This window comes from Gorilla gorilla, chromosome X (assembly GCF_029281585.2).
Source record: "Gorilla gorilla gorilla isolate KB3781 chromosome X, NHGRI_mGorGor1-v2.1_pri, whole genome shotgun sequence".
Lineage (NCBI taxonomy): Eukaryota > Metazoa > Chordata > Mammalia > Primates > Hominidae > Gorilla > Gorilla gorilla.
In genome coordinates this window covers 57,138,001-57,154,500 of record NC_073247.2, presented here as the reverse complement: position 1 = coordinate 57,154,500, position 16,500 = coordinate 57,138,001, and the positions used below count along the sequence as shown (strand labels likewise).

Genomic DNA, 16,500 nt, shown 5'->3' with positions numbered 1-16,500 from the left:
AAGGGCAACCTGAGAGATGAGGAAAGAGAGGTGTGGGGGCTAACGTGGCTTCGGGGCTGCTCGGTTCACTGACAGCCCCCACTTTACTGGGCCCAGGGCGGCTGCACACTGGCCTGAGATTAAACACTTCGCCGTGGCGCCAGAGACGGGACTCGAGACCGCAAGGCTAGTCACTCCAAGCCGGTGCTCCCGCTAGGCGCCGGCGACCTCTGGCGTCCCCTTTCGGAAGTGCGGCGGCGGCTGCCCATGAACTGGCCCCACGACCCCAGACTGCCTGGGCAGGTGCGCCAGGACGGGGTGAGAAGCGCAGAGAGGCAAGCAGCCGGCGGCCGGCCCGCAGACCCGAGGGCAACACCCGGCCCCGCCTCGGTGGCTCGGTTGGCCCCGCGGGGCGGTGCGGCGTGGCGCGGCCGAGGGACGAACAGGTGCGCGGGCGGGGGGGCGGTGCTTGGGGATCCTGCGCACTGCGCGCGCCCCTCCCCCGCGCGGCCCCGGGCGCAGCCCCGGCCCGGCGCAAGTAGGAGGAGGAGCTGCAGCGGCCACGGCCACTCCGGCAGGTCCGCGGTGCTGCCAGAACCCGCTGACGGCGCGGGCTGCTGGTCCTCGCTCGGAGGAGGCGCGGGGAGCCCCGGGACCATGGAGCCTGGTGACGCGGCGCGTCCTGGCTCGGGTCGGGCTACCGGGACGCCGCCGCCGCGGCTGCTGCTGCTGCCGCTGCTGCCGCTGCTGCTGGGTTGGGGGCTGCGAGTCGCGGCCGCGGCCTCGGCCTCCTCCTCTGGGGCGGCGGCCGAGGACAGCAGCGCCATGGAGGAGCTCGCTACTGAGAAGGAGGCGGAGGAGAGCCACCGGCAAGACAGCGTGAGCCTGCTCACCTTCATCCTGCTGCTCACGCTCACCATCCTCACCATCTGGCTCTTCAAGCACCGCCGGGTGCGCTTTCTGCACGAGACCGGGCTGGCCATGATCTATGGTGAGCACCCCTGTTGCACCCCCCGCCCTCCACACCCCTCGGCCGCCGCGCTCCTCCTGGCGCCGCGCGGTGCTCCCCCTTCACTTGCCAACGTGTTCCGTTTCTTTTACGTTTCCCGCTGCGACGGTGTTGGTTCCCAAGGTCAACTGTCTGCATTTTCTGGCTCTCTGCTACGGTTAAAAACAATTCCACCCCTATTCCACGTTTCTGCATTGGGAACCCAGGAAAATGAAAGGGACAGAGGTGGTCCGGTTCCGTCTGCCCCGTTCGGTCTCTGTTGCAAACCTCTTACCCACCATCTCCCGCTCCAGTTGAGCTCGATAGGGTGTGTGTGCCTGCGTGGTGGCTGGAGGTGGGTGGCTTCCCAGGTGACCGCATCACCTCAGGGGACAGGCCACAGTAGGGAGTGGGGACGAAGTCTGAAAGTGTCTTTGGTTGGGTATGGGTTAGTGGGGCCTCTTGGACGCCACATCCATGGTCAGCCTGGGTAGGTACCCACTCCTGAGGTCCACGCTCCCAGGTCTCTTAATGATAAAGTCAGAGCATGAAGTGTGGTGAAAGGTGAGCAGTGGTCCAGGACCCAGAGTGGGTGGCACCACCATGTCAGGCCTGGACGAGGAGACAGGCACGCCTCCTGCTCTTATGTCCCAAGTGGGAAGTTATACCCAGTTACTTGCTTTCTCAAACGAAAAGGAGCTTCTGTATTCCTAAGACGGTAACAGGGAGTGAGTTTGAGATACATTTCCGAATGTATGAAGGGGAAAAGTCATGGTTTTAATTCTGGAGTCAGCCATCTTTTGTTGTTAGGGGTGGGCTGATGCTACCATCCTGTTCTGGATTTAATGGTACACAGTGTGTTACATGCACAGTGGTCAGTACAAATCTCCCTTTATTACATGGATGTCAGCCATAATCTGAGTCATCCCTCTTCCTCTTCTGTGCCCCCTGCCTCCTCCCTCGCCCTGCCCATGACTCCAAAGTGGAGTCAGGTATTCTCTTTTTGAATGTAATTCAGTGGTGTTAAAGTCCACGTTGGCATCCTCACAGGAAATAGACGAGCCACTTCATGATTGTTCCCAACGGGGAAAATTTTATTTTATCACATATACTGAGGGATTTCTTTATTCAGTTTCCATCCAGGTGCCTTGATAGAGAATGGAAAGCAGAAACCTTAACCTTTAATGTGAAAATTACCCTTGGTTCTGGGCCTTGCTTCTCATGTTTCTTGATTAGTTGTTGACAGCCGGGGCTCATGGCCACCAGGCCCTCGCAGCCAAACCGTGTAAGGGGCAAGCGCTGTTAAGAGCCCTCCAGTTTTGATGAAGTAGTGACCTACACAGATCTTGAAACAGGACCAGGTCTAAAACCGAGTTTGGTGATTGCGAATTATAGGTCTCAACACAGACTTTGGCCTCCATCCCTGACCGTTGTTGAGCTCTGTGGTTTGTGTCAGTTGGTGATAAATGACTGATGCCAGGCCTGCAGGTAAGCTGGGAGGTTTCCTGAGAAGACAGACAGGGGGGAATTGAAGCACGTGGTCATTGCAGGTGATTGACTCCAAGCCATGATGCAAATGAAAATTGCCTTTATATAGATAACCGTGAAAATATTTTTATTTAATAGGCCCTAGACCCAGTTTCTTAAAGGACAATGTGAAATAGGAGGTAGATTTGTCAGATTCGTAAACACATGCTCAAGGGATGGAAAATAAATGGGGATTTAAAAATATATTTTCTGGAGAGTACTCCGTGTTCTGAGGAGTTCAATCACCTTTATCTTAAGGCTTAAAGACAACAGTGGAATTTTCCTTTGCTGATACGTACTTTTAAAACTCACCTCCATCTTTCAGCCATTTGGTTGTGCTACAGTGTTCTGTTTTATTTTGTGAACAATCAAGTTACAAATCTAGTGTAACTGATGACTGTTCAGAAAAGGCAATATCATCTCAGCATTCCTGTGTAATTTTGTTCTATATCTTTGAGTATTAGTGTTTCTTTAAATGTATAAAGAAATTTAGTTTGTCAATATGTGATGTCTCAGGTTATGCCAAATATTAATATTTTAAGGACTGTCTGTAATTGTGAGAAAACATTTCTTCTTTCTCTCAGGTATGTTTGGTCTTCTGCTGCAAGGTCCCCCTAATCTGAATTCTAATGTCATGTGATTAGCTAATTATTCATAATATACCGAAGACTATTGGGATGGGGATTTTAAACTGATCTTAAAATTCAGTTTGCAAATCTTTTAAAAAATTGTCTGCATTTAAGATGTACAACATGATGTTTTAATAAACACAATGAAATGATTACTACTGTCAAGCAAATCTTTGAACACAAGTGAATCCAGTAAAGATTTTTCAAGACTTCTCTTTTTTAATAGTAAAAAATAAAATTTGATTTCTCTATATCAATAGAGGAAGTGAGTAATTGTCCTCTTAGCTCTGAATAAGGAACGACAAAAAGACCTAAGGAAACATTTTTAAAGTATCCACTGTGTGCTGGGAACCCAACTTAATTTCTGGAGGCAAACAATTTAACTTTTAAATGTTTATGAATGAAAGAGTTCAACTGTGAATTTCAAAACTCTTTATTTTGAGAAAAAGTTTTAAAATGTAATTTCTGCCACCTTTTTGTGTTTAAGTGACACTTTAATCTGAGAGGAACAGCATTTACATTTAAGATAAATTTATATATATATAAATTTATATATTTGTTGGTATAGTCATAAAATATCTCTGGAAGGACATGCAATAGATGAGTAACATTGGTTTCCTTGGGGGAGAGGAACTAGATGGCTGTGAAATAGGAGTGGGAGGGAGAGGTCACCATATAACCTTGTATGCTTCTTGGTCTTGTAATAGCTTTTTTTTTTTTTTTTTTTTCGAGACGGAGTCTCACTCTGTCGCCCAGGCTTGAATGCAGTGGCGAGATCTCAGCTCACTGCAACCTCCACCTCCTGGATTCAAGCAATTCTTCATCTCAGCCTCCTGAGTAGCTGGGATTACAGGCGCCCGCCACCATGCCCGGCTTTTGTATTTTTAGTAGAGATTGGGTTTCACCATCTTGGCCAGGCTGGTCTTGAACTCCTGACCTCCACCCACCTCAACCTCCCAAAGTGCTGGGATTACAGGTGTGAGCCACCGCGCCCGGCTGTAATAGCATTTTAACGTGCTCCTCAAATCACTCAATTTGACGCCTACTTCTCCCTATTTAAATCACATTATGTTATCAATTTTCTTCATGACTTTTCAATTCTTAATTGTGCCCTTGGAGCTTTTCTGAGCCCTGTGTCTGGGATGGAGATAAAATGGGGAAAGGGGAAGAAATTTCTCTCTCTCTCTCCCTCCCTCCCTCCCTCTCTCACCCTCTCTTTCCCACTCGCTCTCTCCCTCTTTTTCCTTCCCTTTATTCCATTATCCTCAGAGAGTAGTCAATGTTACATTAGCAGTGATGTGCACAAATAGATCCCATAATAAGTGCTTGCTTGGGTGCAGAGGACCTAAGGAAAATAAAAGACACACTGCGAATGCTTAACGTTTAAACAGAAAGGAACTCCCCCACCCACCAAGGGACACTTATAAGCATTCCTCCCTGACAGGCCAGGGCAGCTACAAGGGAAGGTAGCTACAGACCTAACTCCCCAGGAAGGTTGAAAGCAGCCCCCAGACCCCACCACTGGAGCTGCAAGGCAGCGGGGCCAGGCACTTGCCTGCCACCAGTCTAACCTGTTTTGTCAGGCCAGGGAGCTCCCAGCTGTCTGTCTCTGTTATGTGATTAAGTGCCATCCTAAAGTTACTGGGCCCTACATGTCTTTGCAGCAGAAATAGAAAGTGTTTAGGGCAGGGAAAGTTGGTATAAACAGACCGTGCCAGTTCATTGTGATTCTCTCTCAGATGTACGGTAGTTCCACTTCCCCCATAATGTTTTTGTGACAACTGATATGGATCCAAAATAATCTGACTCTGCCATGCTAACCCACCACCTGCTTCTCGCTTCCTCCTCCTCCACCACCCCTATCACCTTTCCAAAAATATGTTGATCAGCCCCTCTAGGTTCTATGGGTTGTGGGCTCACTGTTGCTGTGGTGGAGCTGGATTGCTAAGCACAGCCTGAGAGTGGGCTCATAGGCAGAGTCTGAAGGGGAAAAAGATGACTCTTTGCGGTAACATGAAATTAACATTTAAACCTGTAAGCAAACATTTTGGAACCATCTCCTTCCTGGTTAATCAGGAGTCCCCCCTTTTAAGAGCCCCTCACTTTGGCCCCAGTTGGGAGCAGCTTCTGTATGGTCTCACTTTGGTACCAGATAACCCTGGGTTCAAATGCTGGCCCTGTTGCTTATAAAACTGTATAGCATTGGATAAACTCTCTGAGCCTTAGCTTCCTCTTTTGGAAAATGGAGATTATGTTACCTCACAGAATTGCTGTGTTATTGAGATATTCTAAAGGGTCAAGTGCAGTGTCTGACACTTAAGCACTTGGTAAATATTAGTTCCCATTCTCATTTTAGGCTTTGTGATTCTTTGGCAGGCTTTACTACTTGAGGTTTGTTCAGTAGTGGACTGTTGTAATTTTAAAATGCATTAGGACACAGTTAGTGGAAGTGAGGAAAATTGTATATTTTGGGGTGGGCTTTTGGTTAATACCTAGAAAAAAATTTACAACACACCTACCCTTTTAAAATTTTATTTATTTATTATTATTATTATTATCATTATTATTATTATTTGAGACAGAGTCTCACTCTGTCGCCCAGGCTGGAGTGCAGTGGTGTGATCTCTGCTCACTGCAAGCTCCGCCTCCTGGGTTCACGCCATTCTCCTGCCTCAGCCTCCAGAGTAGCTGGGACTACGGGCACCCGCCACCATGCCCGGCTAATTCCTTTTTGTATTTTTAGTAGAGACGGGGTTTCACCATGTTAGCCCGGATGGTCTCAGTCTCCTGACCTTGTGATCCGCCCGCCTCAGCCTCCCAAAATGCTGGGATTACAGGCATGAGCCACCGTGCCCGGCCCACACCTACTCTTTTATTCAGCATTTTCAATTCTTGGACTTTCAGAAATCTATCAGAAATACTTGTGCTAGCATGTTGCAATATATAGACAGCAATATTTGTTGCAGTGGACATAAGTTGCAGTACTCATCAGATGGGACTGGTTAAATTGTAGCACATTCCCATTAAGGAATACTATGCAGCTGATAAAAAGAGGTGTTTTGAGATGTCCTTTTAAGGCTACTGTCCACACATAATGTTGTGGAAAAAAAGCAAGGCACAGAACATCATGTATAGTATTATCCTATTTGATCTTTCAATAACTATATACTGTGTATACACAAACATGATGTATGTAATTTATATATGATATATGTGCTTTTATGGAAGGATATGCAAGCTTTATCGTTTGGGAGCAGGATGAGTTGTTGGGAGAGAAAGAGGGGAGATGGTACTTTCCTTTATATTATTCTAAATGGCCTGAACTTTCTTTAATACTGACACATTACTTTTACAATTTAAACGTTATTTAAAAATAAAGCAAATAACTTATGTAGCAAAAAAATGCTTTATAAATAGAAGATTGTACTATGTGGTTACATAGCATTTTCCTTGGATTGTCGAAATGTTCTTTGTAAAGCGGTCTCTGGATATAAAGAATACTTTTACTTATTATTTGAAAGTTATAAATGGAAGTAAAATGTTTGTATCTTAAAAAATAGAAAAATGACATTTACTAAAAGCATTTCTTAGAATATTAAAAAGTTAACCTTTGTGGAATGCTGTAATTAGAAAAATCACAATTTTTCAACCTCTAGTGATAGTTTATTTAGACAAGGGTTTTCAATGAATTCCAGAATCCTAGGTGAAAGGTTATTGGGGAACATGGTACTTGCAAAGTACTATCACCCCACAGGTTACTTGCCTGTTGCAAAGAAAAGAAGGTACCTTTACAGTGAAGAGGTCTGGCAGTCACCATCTTATAAGCAAGTCATCAAATGTATCCTTGCTCATTGTGGGACTATCTAGTATCATGGTATACAGGAAGTGTACAGCTTTACCTATGTAGTATCCTTCCTGTATGTGTTTAATCTGAATCAAATCAAGGACTTAGACACATCTTCCAGTTTCCAGGAAATGCAGAGGATAGAGAAACAAGTTATAAAACACCATGAGAAAACAATCAGATAAATCCAATATATGGGATGATCTGTAAGACAGTTGCCCCAGACTCTTCAAAAAGTCAACGTCAAAGGAAACAAAAAGGCAGGGTGAGTGTTCTAGATTAAGGGAGATCAAAGAGACTAAATGTAGTACGAGAAACTTGATTGGCTCCTAGTTCACGAAAATGAATTATAAAAGATGTTTTGGGGATAGGTAGGGATATTTGAATGTAGACTGGGTATTAGATGATATTAAAGAATTACTATTATTTTTTGTAGGTGTGATAATTGAGGTTATGCAGGAGAATGTACTCATTCTTTGGAGATGCAAGCTGAAGTATTCAGGGGTAAAGTATATGAATCCTAACATATGCAACTTTCAAAAAGTTCAGTAAAAAAATATACATACCACCTATATAGAGAAAACAAATATTGCAGCCTACTAGCTAACTGTTAAATCTAGGTGCCTAGTGAAAGGGTATGCTTTATATACTCTTCTTTCAACTTTTCTGTATGTTTTGACATTGTCATTAAGATGAAAGATTGGAAAAGAAGTTAATCCCTCTCTTAGCTTGCAACCTATTAACTTCCCTGCCTGGAAGATTGTACAGGTGAGGCTGTACACATCCTGTCTGTTACTCTCATTAAACTCTTTCTAGCACTGATTAACACTGTTTGACATTAGTTTACCTGAGGTGAAGTTAGGCTTACGTGACTTGAGAATCAGTAACTTCTTTCTTCTTTTTTTTTGAGACAGGGTCTCACTGTGTCATGCAGGCTGGAGTACAGTGGTGTAATCCTAGCTCACTGTAGCCTGGACTTCCTGGGCTCAAGTGATCCTCCCACCTCGGCCTCCTGAGTAGCTGGGACTACAGGTGCTCACCACTACGCCTGGCTAATTTTTTGCTATTTTTTGTAGAGACAGGGTTTCGCCGTGTTGCCCAGGCTGATTTCGAATTCCTGCGCTCAAGCCATCCACCTGCCTCGGCTTCCTAAAATGCTGAGATTACAGGCATGAGCTGCTGCACCTGGCCAGTAACTTCTTTTTCATTTTACTTTTTGTTTGATTCTTAAGTTCATGTATTTTTTAAATTGCCTCTGTTTAACATACAAGAGAATATGTGTTAGGAGAATTTTTCTCTTTTAGTTAAAGTATGCTACCTGGCTTTTAATCAATATGGGTATTTATATTAGAGTAATACTAGATGTTAAAACAAATCAACCCCAAATTTCAGTGACTTAACATAGGAGAAATTTGTTTTTCATGCATGTAATGGACCAGTGCAAGGGACTGGCAGGTGGCTGTCTCTACGTTGTGATTCAGGGACCAGATGCCTTCCATCTTGTGGCTTCCCCATCCCATATGGCCTTGGAATCCTCCTCCTCCAGTTGATGAATGAAGCAAGGAAATGAAGATCATATGGGGAAGACTTATGTGCTAAGCCTGGAAATGTTCTGCATCACTTTGCCCACTTCTGTTGGACAGAACTTGGTTACAAGGCCACATCTAACTGGAAGGGAGCCAGGGAAACATAGTCTAGTTGGAAGAAGAGGAACAGGTTTGGAAAGCAGCTAGCCAATCTCTGTTGCAGTATTTGATGAGTACTTTGTTATACATAATCCAGAAAAGAGAAGTAATAGGATTTGCATGTGATTTGTATGTACCACAGTTTACATACAAATGTAGAGGACACTGAAGGACATCTTGGTTGCTTCCAAGTTTGGGCAATTATGAATAAGAATATTTAAGTTTTCACCCTTCAAAAACATTCACTATGTTGTTTCTAATAAAATAATAGTAAAAAAAAATAGTAACTGTTTATTGAGCACCTGTTAGAATAGTCTGTCACTGTGTTAAGTACTTTGCATACGTTAAGCCATTTAACCTTCACATCAAATGTATGAAGATCAGGCTGGGTGTGGTGGCTCATGCCTGTAATTCTAGCACTTTGGGAGGCCGAGGCGGGAGGATTGCTTGAGCCCAGGAGTTCAAGACCAGCCTGGGCAACGTGGCAAAACCCTGTCTCTATTAAAAATATAAAAATTAGCTGGGCATGGTGGCATGTCCCTGTAGTCTCAGCTACTTGGGAGGCTGAGGCTGATGGAGGATTGCTTGAGCCTGGGAGGTCAAGGCTGCAGTGAGCTGTCATTGCAGCAATGCACTCCAGTTTGGGCAACAGAGTGAGACCCTGTCTCCAAAAAATAAAAATGTTTGAAGATCCTAATATTGGTCCCATTTTCCCAGGTGAAGAAATTGAAACCTAGGTCAAGTACCTCCTTTTTTTAAGGTCACATGTTTGAAATTGGGAAATTGGGATCTATTAAAGGATGAACTCAATATAGCTGAGGATGTATTTGGCCAGGATAGAGCAGAACCTGAATCCTGCCCCATTACCACTTCCTAGGAGGTCTCTGAGGGAAATCTATGCCCAGAGTAGAAAACAAAGCAAAGTTGACCCTTTTTTTTTTCTTTTTTCTTTTTGAGACAGAGTCTTGCTCTGTCCCCCAGGCTGGAGTGTAGTGGCACGGTCTCTGCTCACTGCAACCTCCGCCTCCTGGGTTCAAGCGATTCTCCTACCTCAGCCTCCCGACTAGCTGGGATTACAGGCATGCTCCACCACGCCCGGCTAATTTTTGTACTTTTAGTAGAGACGGGGTTTCACGATGTTGGCCAGGCTGGTCTCAAACTCCTGACCTCAAGTGATCTGCCCACCTTGGCCTCCCAAAGTGCTGGGATTACAGGTGTGACTACTGTGCCTGACCCAAAGTTGACTCTTTTATGTTAGCTAGGACTTTCGCCCTCAAGCTCCAGTGTAGAACAGTGAGAAATGAGGCAGGATGACAAGGAAAACTTAGTTTTCCTGTGCTAGATCAGCCTGGGGGCCTTGGATCCAAGTAGGAGCAAAATGCCTGCTCCTTTCAGCCCAAAGGTCACACTCCAGGTGTTATTCCATTGATATGACAGAAGGCTACCAGTGTTTTAGGGGAAAAAATGTTAAGAGCTGTTCAGAGTGGCAGCACCAGGCCTTCGTACATGAGAGTAGTTGCTTGAAAGCATTCTCATCTCTAGACCTCACTATCAGAGAGGTGGGGAGGCGGATAGGGCTGGGTCTGTGCAGCTCTCATGTCTCTCCACTCTATGCTAGTTGTGATGGGCATATCAGAATCTTCTGGAGAGCTTTTCCAAAATGCATTAGAATGTAAGCCCTGGGCAGACAGAGATATCTATCTTTTGTTTGTGCTGTCTCCCCAGACCCTAGAACAGTGCCTGATACCTAGTAGATGCTCCAGAAGTGTTTGTTTAGTGCATTCTATTTTGTCTATCAAAAAATAAGATGCTGTAACACTACCTAGCATTAAAGGTCCTTCCTTCAAGTTCTTCCCTCCCCTCCTCCAAGTTCTTATGCCTCAGCTTCACACTGACAGTGAAGTTTCTGAGAAGGAAACCTTTGTGTGTGAAAACATTTGCCTGAATTGCAGCAGACTGTTTAAGGAAGGAGGATGAAGGAATAAATGAGTATACAAATAATGTGTGTTTGCAGAAAAGTATGTGTTTGGCTGATAAGTCACGTGGTAGTTGTTTATTTTTTTTTTTTGGTAAAATATATATAACATAAAACTTGCCGTTTTAACCATTTTTAACTGTATAATTTAATAACATTTATAATATTCACAAAGTTTTATGGCCATCTCCACTATTTCCAAAGATTTTTTATTGCCCCAAACAGAAACTCTTCCAGTTAAGTAGTAACTCCCCATCCCCCCTTCCTTCTAGCCCCTAATAGTCTCTAATCTACCTTCTGACTTTATGAATTTGCCTATTCTAGATCATTCATATAAGTGAATTCATATAATATTTGTCTTTTGTGTCTGGCTTATTTCATTTGGCATAATGTTTTCAAGGTTCATCCATGTTGTATAGCCCATATATGAACTTCATTCCTTTCTGTGGCTGAATAATACTGCAGTGTGTGTGTGTGTACACGCATACACACACACACACTCCACATTTATCTATTCATCAGTTGGTGGACACTCGGGTTATTTCCACCTTTCGAATAATGCTACTATGAACACTCACATAGAGGTATGTGTTAGAGTCCCTGTTTTGTTTTCCTTCCTTCTGTTTGTCCTTCCTTCCTTCCTTCCTTCCTTCCTTCCTTCCTTTCTTTCTTTCTTTTTTTTTTTTTTGACAGAGTTTCACTCTTGTTGCCCAGGCCGGAGTGCAATGGCACAATCTCGGCTCACTGCAACTTCTGCCTCCCAGGTTCAAGCAATTCTCCTGCCTCATCCTCCCAAGTAGCTGGGATTACAGGCATGTGCCACCACGCCCAGCTAATTTTGTGTTTTTAGTAGAGATGGGGTTTCATCATGTTGGTCAGGCTGGTCTCGAACTCCTGACTTCAGGTGATTCACCCACCTCAGCCTCCCAAAGTGCTGGGATTACAGGCATGAGCCACTGTACCCGGCCATTTGTTTTCATTCCTTTTGGCTGTATACCTAGGAGTGGAATTGCTAGGTCATATGGTAATTCTATGTTTGACTTTTTGAGGAACCACCAAACTGTTTTCCACAGTAGCTGTACCATTTTGTATTCCCACCACAATGCACAAAGATTCTAATTTGTCCACATCCTCTTCAACACTTGTTATTTTCCATTTAAAAAAAAATGATAGCCACCCTAGTAGGTGTGAAGTGGTATCTTGTTGTGGCTTTGACTTGTATTCCCCTAATGACTTATTTGTATTTCCCTTTCATGTACTTATTGGCTATCTGTATATTTTATTTGGAGAAATGTCTATTCAAATTCTTTGCCATTTTTAATCAGGGTTTTTTTGTCATTGAGTTATAGGAATTCTTTATATATTCTGAATATTAATCTCTGCCTCCTTCCATTATATTGTCATTGTCAAAGAGCATATATTTGTCTATTGTGTGCTCATTAACATAGGTTTATAATTTTTTTTGCATTTGCTTTTTTAATCACGTAGGAAAAATGAGGAGTTTGAAACCCAAATTGTTATGTTTACCTGTTTTTTTAAAAACAATGTTATTTCGTTTATAAACGAATTATTTCATGTTGCTTTATTTTAAAACAATTTAAAAATTGATGCATAATAGATGTACATAATTTTGAGGTATGTTATAATTTAATAAATTTGTATAATTTGTGAAGATTAAATCAGTATATTTGAGATGCCCATCACCTTAAATATTTGTCTTTTCTATATGCTAGAAACATTTCCATTATTCCCTTCTAGCTATTTCAAAATGCACAGAGATTATTGTAAACTGTGGTCACCCTACTGATCTACCAAACACTAGGTTTTGTTTCTTCCACCAAGCTGTATATGTGTATTCATTAATCACTTTCTCTTCGTCCCTCCTCCCTACCCTTCCTGGCCTCTGGTAACAACTAGTCTACTCTTTATCTTCATAAAATCCACTTTTCTAGCCCCCACATATGAGTGAGAGCATGTGATATTTATCTTTCTGTGCCTGGCTTATTTCACTTAACATAATGACCTCCAGTTCCATCCATCCTACTGTGAGCAAGAGGATTTCATTCTTTTTTATGGCTGAATAATATTCCATTGTGTATATATACCATATTTTCTTTATTCATTCAGCCATTAATGGGCACTTAGGTTGATTCCATATTTTGGTTATTGTGAACAATGCTGCAACAAACACAGGAGTGCACATGTTTCTTTATTATATTGATTTCCTTTGTTTTGGGTATATACCCAGTAAGTGGAATTGCTAGATCATGTGGTCGTTCTAGTTTTAGTTCTTGAGGAACCTCCAAACTGTTCTCCATAGTGATTGTAGTAATATACATTCCCACCAACAGTGTATGAGGGTTCCCCTTTCTCCACATCCATGTTGTCATCTGTTGTTGCCTGTCTTCTTGATAAAAGCCGTTTTAACTGGGGTGAGATGATATAAAATTGTAGTTCTTATTTGCATTCCTCTGATGATTAGTGATGTTGAGCATTTTTTCATATGCTGGTTGGCCATTTATATGTCTTCTTTTGAGAAATGTTTATTTAAATCTTTTGCTCATTTTTAATAGGATTTTTTTTTTTACTGTTAAGTCGTTTGAGCTCCTTATATATTCTGGTTATTAATCTCTTGTTGGATGGATAGTTTGCAATTATTTTTTCCCATTCTGTGCACTGTTTTTTGTTTGTTTGTTTGTTTGTTTTGAGATGGTGTCTCGCTCTGTCGCCCAGCCTGGAGTGCAGTGGCACCATCTCTGCTTACTGCAACCTCTGCCTCCCGGGTTCAAGCGATTCTCCTGCCTCAGCCTCCCGAGTAGCTGGGATTACAGGTGCCCACCACCACGCCCAACTAATTTTTTTTTGTATTTTCAGTAGAAATGGGGTTTTGCATGTTGACCAGGCTGGTCTCAAACTCCTGACCTCAAGAGATCTGCCCACCTTGGCCTCCCAAAGTGCTGGGAATACAGGCGTGAGCCACTGCGCCTGACCTGTTTTTTTTTTTTTTTTGATTGTTTCCTTTGCTGTTGGGCCCCTGTAGTACATTTTTCATTTAAGTTACTGTACTTTTTGGCTTCAGAATTCTAATGCTTCTTTTTTATAATTTCTGTCTCTTTACTGATATTCTTATTTTGTTCATACATTGTTTTCCTGGCTTCCTTTATTTATTTGTCTGTGGTTTCCTTTAGTTTTTTTTTTTTCAATAGAGACAGGGTCTCTGTCACCCAGGCTGGAGTGCAGTGGTGTAATTGCAGCTCACTATAACCTTGAACTCCTGGGCTCAAGTGATCCTTCTGCCTCAGTTTCCCAAGTAGATAGGACTACAGGCACATACCACCATGTTTGGCTAATTTAAAAAATTTTTTTTATAGAGACAAGTGCTTACTACGTTGCCTAGGCTGGTCTTGGACTCCTGGCCTTAAGCAATCCTCCTGCCTCAGCCTACCAAAGTGTTGGGATTACAGGCGTGAGCCACTGCCTTTCATTCATTAAGCATATTTAAGACAGCTGATTTAAAGTTTTCATCTCATATATCCAGTGTCTCAGCCTCCTCAGGGATAGTTTCTATCAATGTTTTTCCTTTGAATGGCCCATACTTTTCCTCCCAGGTAGCTGCAGGGTGTTTTTGTTTGTTTGTTTGTTTGGCCTACCTTACAACATTTTTCAAGCAATGCTTGCTGCTTGTCTGCTATGAGTGGGCTCCAAGTTAGGCGAAATGGAGATGAGAACCTCAAGTCATTCCTTTGGGTAGTCTTCAGACAGGTTAGAACAAACACAAAAAATTGCAAACAAGCCCTGCTCTGCTCCATCTGGAACCAGGGACCAGGGGATATTGGCTGCTGTGTTCAAGACCACTGCTGAGCTGGTGAGGGGGTGGGACAAGGGCAAGCAAAATGCCACACAGCCTTCCTACCATTTTAAAGTTGCCTTGTTCTTGAGTCATTGTTCACTTGGTTGCTGTAAACCTTTGACTCTTTTCTAGAATTCTGACAAAATTGGCTCTGACAGCTTCTGCTTGTTCTTTAATGTTTCTGTGGAGGGATGGGACTTTGGAGCTGTCTACTCTGCTATTTTGCTAATGCTCTTTACCACACGGTATTTTTAAAAAATTAAGATTCTGTATATCTTCAGAGACACTGCAACCTTTGGGGAAGAACAGTGTTAAGCGCTATGTTTTGTTAAACTTAACATGTTACTGAGATAGTAAATGTCCCAGAGGTAGTCTTTCAAATTGTATCGTAGGCTCTTATCACATATTTTCACTGAGAAGCTAGAGATCGAGAAACATCTAACTAGTGTGTAACTTCAGGTTCATAGTCAACAAATTTTCTCCTTTTACTTCTTCATATCTACTCCTAAAACTAATTTTAGGTAAAGACACATTTACTTCAAATTGTCTTGGGTTATTAAAAGGATTGATTCTCAGATTACTTTTGTTGAGTGTAGAATGAACGAGGTGTAGCAGACTCCAGTTACCTCCCAATATCCATTGTTCCTTTCATTGTTCCAGTAGAACCCTGTTCTAATTAGCTCAGCGTATTGCTGTGCAATAAGAAAACTACATTTCCTGGCCTGTCTTGCAGCTGGGTGTAGTTATGTGATCAAGTTCTGGCCAAAGGTAGGAGGAGAAGTATGTGGGATTTATGCAAAGTATTCTTAAAGGAAAGGGGCGTGCCCCTCTTCTACCATGTCTTCTGTCTGCTTCCTGGAATGTGGATGTAATGGCTAGAGCTCCAGCAGCTGTATTTGGTCAAGAGGTAACCGTGGGAATGGAGAACACTTCTGGCAATACAATAAAATAGATGACGCTGTAGTCTCTGATAGCATAGAGCTGCCATGCCAGGCTTGGACTGAATACTTATGTATTTCTTATAAGTAAGAGAGAAATGGGTTTTTGTTATTTGCTGCGGAACCTGAGTGTAACTTTTACATCAGACACTGAGTTGCACTTGGAACTTGGGTGTGACATACAGGGCTGTTTTGAGGACTTGGTGCAGATGTTCATACCTATGATGAATGTGGCACTGCTTGGGATTCTAGGGGAGGCCAAAGAGTAGACAGTACAGGGCCAGAGAAAGGATTTGAGGAAAAGATTCAGATTTAAAGTGTTGCTTATATTTGGGAACTTTGGGGCATCTAACAACTACCCATGCATTTGATGACGTGCCAGAAAGACTCACAGGATCCAGAGACAGTTGTATTAAAGCCATGACTTATTACAGTGAAAACATACACAACAAGATCAGCAGGAGAAAAAGACATAATGGGTGGAGCCTGAAAGAGTAAATGTGAGCTTCCTAAGTTCTCCCTTAGGAGGTTGGGGGTGGGGCTGCATAGAACAAACTTTTTCTGCCTGCAATTAAATGTAGCAGCACATATGCAGTGTTTCTGTTTAGGGAAGCTTGCTTAAGACACAGGCTTTTCTGTATTGAGGGCTGATCAGGCATTCTTATTGAAATTTCTGAGTTTCAGAAGGGAAGCAGGTGTTCACCATAAATCACATTTGCAAAAGCAATTTAGCCTGGCTGGTACAGCAGAATTCAGTGTTCCAGGCATACAAAACAACCTTATCAATTAGTAGCATAGGGAATATCTCACAGGCCAAGTTCCTAGGACCTATTGGAATATGAGGTCATGCAGGCATGCCCTCCTAGAGATAGCAACATCAGGCCTGTTATATTAACTTTTTCCTGCAGAGTAATATGTGGTGTCAACTGGCTGTTAGCTTTTTGTGTTCTTGAGGCTTCCTCAGTTTCATCCACACTCTTATTTTTTTCATCATTACCTTTTTAGGCTCATTAATTTTTTTTTTTGAGATGGGGTCTCACTGTGTCACCCAGGCTGGAGTGCAGTGGCATGATCACAGCTCACTG

The 16,500-nt window shown here is 42.9% G+C and overlaps 1 protein-coding gene across 4 annotated transcripts in view; it reads left to right on the top strand.

Moving 5' to 3' along the window:
• Nucleotides 1–484: 484 nt before the first annotated feature.
• The window catches only part of SLC9A7 (solute carrier family 9 member A7), a 155,277-nt gene continuing 139,261 nt past the window's right edge, over nt 485–16,500 (top strand). For 3 of the 4 annotated variants that reach the window (XM_055375637.2, XM_055375638.2, XM_019019079.4), the window contains exon 1: nt 486–970. In XM_055375637.2, coding sequence (XP_055231612.1) covers nt 637–970 — 334 coding nt within the window. In that variant the 5' untranslated portion in view covers nt 486–636. Of the gene's footprint in view, nt 971–16,500 lie in introns of all 4 variants that reach the window. The other variant, XM_063703304.1, reaches the window with a different exon arrangement.